At 40.3% G+C, this 5,110-nt stretch overlaps 1 protein-coding gene across 1 annotated transcript; it reads left to right on the forward strand.

The window, feature by feature from the left end:
• On the forward strand, positions 3,417-4,864 carry LOC110272005. The gene is made up of 2 exons (XM_021123756.1): positions 3,417-3,885; positions 4,119-4,864. Exons 1-2 carry the CDS (start codon positions 3,417-3,419, stop codon positions 4,862-4,864), a joined length of 1,215 nt encoding a protein of 404 aa, XP_020979415.1.

Below are 5,110 nucleotides of genomic sequence, written 5' to 3' on the forward strand. Positions count from 1 at the left end.
AAATTTATCCTCGAAAAAGGAAAAAATGGAATGAATTGATTGCAAATTATTAAAAGATTTTATGATTTCCGCCTCCTCTAAAGAAGAGTCCGACCACAACGACCGAATTCATTATCTTCATGCATAAGTATACTAGATTATCCAGTATAAAAGATTGAAAAATCATCGCAAACCTCTGTTTTTTATTATCTTCTATTTTTTATTAAAATATTCTTTTATTCTATCTATTTCATTTCGATATCTGTTCTATAACTATTCTGACGAGAATAATATTCTACAACCAGCAATTCGTTGATTTTCAAACCAACCCATTGACTATCTATTATTTGATTTACTAATCCTTTATATTGGAATGGATGAAGGGTTAAATGGTTTGGCAATTCCTCACGTGGGGCTGAATCCAGAGAATTTTGGTAAACCAGGATGAAATCTATGGAAGCATTGGTTTATATATTCCTCTTAGTCTCGACTTTAGGAATAATTTTTTTTGCTATCTTTTTTAGAGAACCCCCTAAAGTTCCAACTAAAAAGACGAAATGATTTTTCATTATCTCGATTGAAGTAATGAGCCCCAATATTGGTATATTATCTTGGGGGCGCCCTAAAGCGCTCATGGTATCATTATGAATATACAAACCAAAACTGTGAAAGCCTAAAAAGCCCAAGTACTTATAACTTCTTGGGTCGTAATTGCTATCTTATTGGTTTTAGCCATTTTAGTTGTTAGAAATCCGCAAATCATTCCCACTTTTGGTCAGAATTTCTTTGAATATGTCCTCGAATTCATTCGAGATGTAAGCAAAACTCAGATTGGGGAAGAATATGGTCCGTGGGTTCCCTTTGTTGGAACTATGTTCTTTTATACGCTTTTTGGCATTATTTTTACATAGTTTTCAGTATTATTTAATTAGTTTTTAGTCTATTTTTATTAGTTTTTAATTAAAATTTACATTTCTGGACTTTACTATGAGTTTGTGTATTTTTCTGTGATTTTAGGTATTTTCTGGCTAAAATTGAGGGACCTGAGCAAAAATCAGATTCAGAGGTTAAAGAAGGACTGCAGATGCTGTTGGATTCTGACCTCCCTGCACTCAAAGTGGATTTTCTGGAGCTACAGAACTCCAAATGGCGCGCTTCTAATTGCGTTGGAAAGTAGACATCCAGGGCTTTCCAGAAATATATAATAGTCCATACTTTGCCTGAGTTTAGACGACGCAAACTGGCGTTGAACGCCAGTTCCATGTTGCAGTCTGGCGTTCAGCGCCAGGAACAAGTTACAAAGTGGAGTTCAACGCCAGAAACACGTTACAAACTGGCGTTCAACTCCAAGAATGACCTCTCCACGTGTAAACTTCAAGCTCAGCCCAAGCACACACCAAGTGGGCCCCGGAAGTGGATTTCTACATCATTTACTCAATTCTGTAAACCCTAGTAACTAGTTTAGTATAAATAGCACTTTTTACTATTGAGTTTTCATCTTTAGTTTCATCTTTATATCACGTTTGGGGGCTGGCCTCTCGGCCGTGCCTGGACCTTCATCACTTATGTATTTTTCAACGGTAGAGTTTCTACACATCATAGATTAAGGTGTGGAGCTCTGCTGTTCCTCAAAGATTAATGCAAAGTACTACTGTTTTTCTATTCAATTCAACTTATTCCGCTTCTAAGATATTCATTCGCACTTCAATATGATGGATGTGATGATCGTGACAGTCATCATTATTCTAAACTTATGAACGCGTGCCTAACAACCACTTCCGTTCTACCTTAGATTGAATGGATATCTCTTGGATATCTAATACAGGGGACCGAGTCCGAGTTATTAGTGTCTTTGTGGTATAAGTTAGAACCCATGGATGGCCATTCCTGAGATTCGGAAAGTCTAAAACCTTGTCTGTGGTATTCCGAGTAGGATCTGGGAAGGGATGGCTGTGACGAGCTTCAAACTCGCGAGTGCTGGGCGTAGTGACAGACGCAAAAGGATCAATGGATCCTATTCCAGTATGATCGAGAACCGACAGATGATTAGCCGTGCCGTGACAGAGCATTTGGACCTTTTTCACAGAGAGGATGGGATGTAGCCATTGACAACGGTGATGCCCTACATAAAGCTTGCCATGGAAAGGAGTAGGAATGATTGGATGAAGACAGCAGGAAAGCAGAGGTTCAGGAGGAACGAAAGTATCTCCATACGCTTATCTAAAATTCTCACCAATGAATTTCATAAGTATCTCTATCTTAGTTATATTTTATTTATCTTTTACTTATCAATTCATAAAACCATTTGAATCCGCCTGACTGAGATTTACAAGGTGACCATAGCTTGCTTCAAGCCGACAATCTCCGTGGGATCGACCCTTACTTACGTAAGGTTTTATTACTTGGACGACCCAGTGCACTTGCTGGTTAGTTGTATCGAAGTTGTGACAAATTATAAGTTAAGATTAGAGCACCAAGTTTTTGGAGCCATTACCAGGGATCACAATTTCGTGCACCATGTATCATATAGGAACTCGGGGGTCCAGCGGAGGAAAATTACTAGAACTCCCCTGGCCCAGACATCGTAAGTATACAAGAGAAAGAACATCTGCAAAGAAACATAGGAAATGCCCCTCTCCAATTCCAAGATGAATCAAAGTAGAAGGAGGAAGAATTAGAAGAAATCGATTTAGGGACTGAAGAACACCCGAGGCCTTTGTTCGTGTGCAAAGCTCTAGGGGAGAAGGAGAAAAGGGATTTGATAGCGCTATTAACAGAGAGTTCAGAGATGTGTTCGCTTGGAACTATGATGAAATGCTGAGGTTAGACCCAAACCTGGTAACCCACAATTTAGCTGTGAGGAAAGGAGCAACTCCTGTCAAGCAAGCTCCTAGAAAATTCTCCAACGAAATAGAAGCTCAAGTAAAGAAAGAAATCGAAAAGTTACTCGTAGCCAAATTCGTCAAACCAATACAACACCCCTCTTGGTTAGCCAACATAGTACCAGTGAAAAAGAAGAATGGGCAGATCCGGTGCTACATGGATTTTAGAGATTTAAACAAAGCTTGCCTTAAGGATGATTTTCCTCTGCCAGATGTTGATAGAATGGTAGATGCTACAGCCAGATTTGAATGGTTCTCCTTCATGGATGGATTTAGCGGGTACAACCAAATTAGAATGGCTCTGGGAGATGAAGAAAAGACAGCATTTCAAACACCCGTAGATAATTTTTACTATACTGTCATGCCTTTTGGCCTAAAGAATGCTGGAGCAACCTACCAAAGAGCCATGACTTCTATATTCCACGACATAATGCATGACTTTGTGGAAGACTATGTAGACGATTTGGTTGTCAAGTCAACATCCGGGAAGCAACACACAGAATACCTCAGAGCTGTGTTCACTAGATGCAGAAAGTATAGACTCAAGATGAACCCATGAAATGTGCCGTTGGGGTGTCATCTAGAAAGTTCTTGGGATTCAGTGTCCACAAAGGAGGCATTTCAGCTGACGAGGATAAGATTAAAGCTATCCAAGACATGGAACCTCCGAAAGACATCAAGGGACTTCAGAAGTTAATAGGCAAGCTGGGGTACATTCGAAGGTTCGTACCAGCATTAGGGGAGCTCTTAGGACCCTTAAGACCTTTGTTGAAAGAGAAGAACACTTTTAAGTGGGAACAACACCACCAAGCTATAATGGACAAGATCAAGGACGTTCTCACATCCACTCACACCATGACTTCCCCTCAACCTGGTGCACCATTGAAGGTATACTTAGCCATAGGAGAAGAAACAGTTAGTGGGTTAATTGCACAAGAAAGTGAAGGCAAAGAGAAACCCATTGCTTATGTTAGCAGAGCCATGAAAGGGCCAGAACAAAGATACTCCTCACCAGAGAAACATTGTCTCACTCTGGTGTACATCTCACAAAGATACCGACACTACTTTCAAGCACACCAAGTAGAAGTCATATAAAAAATGAAGGTCTCAGATTTTTAATCGAAAAGCCAATGTTGTCTGGAAGAATGAGTCATTGGGCACTCCTAATAAGCGAATATGATGTAAAATTGGTGACACCTACCACCACTAAGAGCCAAGCTTTGTCTGACCTCTTGTGAATATGTCCTGAAAAAGCAGCGATTGAAGAGTTGCCGGATCAGATTCCGGAAACAATAGAGGTTGTTTATGCTTGCAATAAAGAGGAAACATGGACCCTCATGTTTGATGGAACACCCTCGAACCCTCAAGGAGGGGCAGGAGTCGTCCTTACAGACTCCCATGGAAGAAATCTGTCCTTCATGTTTCAATTGGATTTCTCTTGCACCAACAATGAGGCAGAATATGAAGCGCTAATGCTCGGTCTAAAGATGGATCAAGAAGTTAGTATCAAGAAACTCCATGTCAAAGGAGACTCCAACCTAATAATACAACAGATCCTAGGAAGGTACGACACGAAGGAAAGAAGTCTGGCCTTATGTAGAGAACAAGTGTGGCGCATGGTGAAGGTATTTGATAAGATCTCATTTGAGCATGTATCCCGAATAGAAAACAAGCATGCGGATGCTTTAGCAACATTAGGGAGTAGAGTCACTATTCAAAATGGACAACATGCTTTGGAACATCGGGTAGCTGAAAGTTCTGCCAGAGAAGAAAGGATGTCCGTGGGAGAAAAAACCAATGATTGGCGAACGCCTATACATGAACAGCTCAGAACGCTCAATATCACCAAAGAAATAAGAGGATTTTGCCTCCTCAATGGGCAAATGTTCAGAAAAAACAATGATGGACTCCTCATGAAATGTGTAGGAGAAGAGGAAGGGAAAGAAAAAGCAGAACAACTGAATGGAGCCACTTGCGGAGAAGAGGGCCCCAGTTTGTACTGAAGGCTCCAAAGGTGGGGTATTTATTGGCCGAAAATGAAGTCTCATTGTGATGAATTACAAGCTTCCTGCCAGGCTTGTTAAGAAACAAGAGAAAGTACGCAGATATGTAATGTTCACAATTGGCAACAACCAATCATAGAGTACCTCGATGCTGGAGTATTGCCTTCAGAAAAAATAGAAGTTGAGAGATTGAAGAAGAAATCAGAACGCTACTTCTTGTAGGAAGGTAAGTTGTTCAAAAAGAGT

Source organism: Arachis ipaensis, chromosome B05, assembly GCF_000816755.2.
Source record: "Arachis ipaensis cultivar K30076 chromosome B05, Araip1.1, whole genome shotgun sequence".
Taxonomy (NCBI): Eukaryota; Viridiplantae; Streptophyta; class Magnoliopsida; order Fabales; family Fabaceae; genus Arachis; species Arachis ipaensis.

Coding starts and splice junctions, on each gene's coding strand:
- LOC110272005 (XM_021123756.1), top strand. CDS start 3,417: ATGAAATGTGCCGTTGGGGTGTCATCTAGAAAGTTCTTGGGATTCAGT. Junction 3,886..4,118: donor CTCCTCACCAGAGAAACATT/GTCTCACTCTGG, acceptor CTGAAAAAGCAG/CGATTGAAGAGTTGCCGGAT.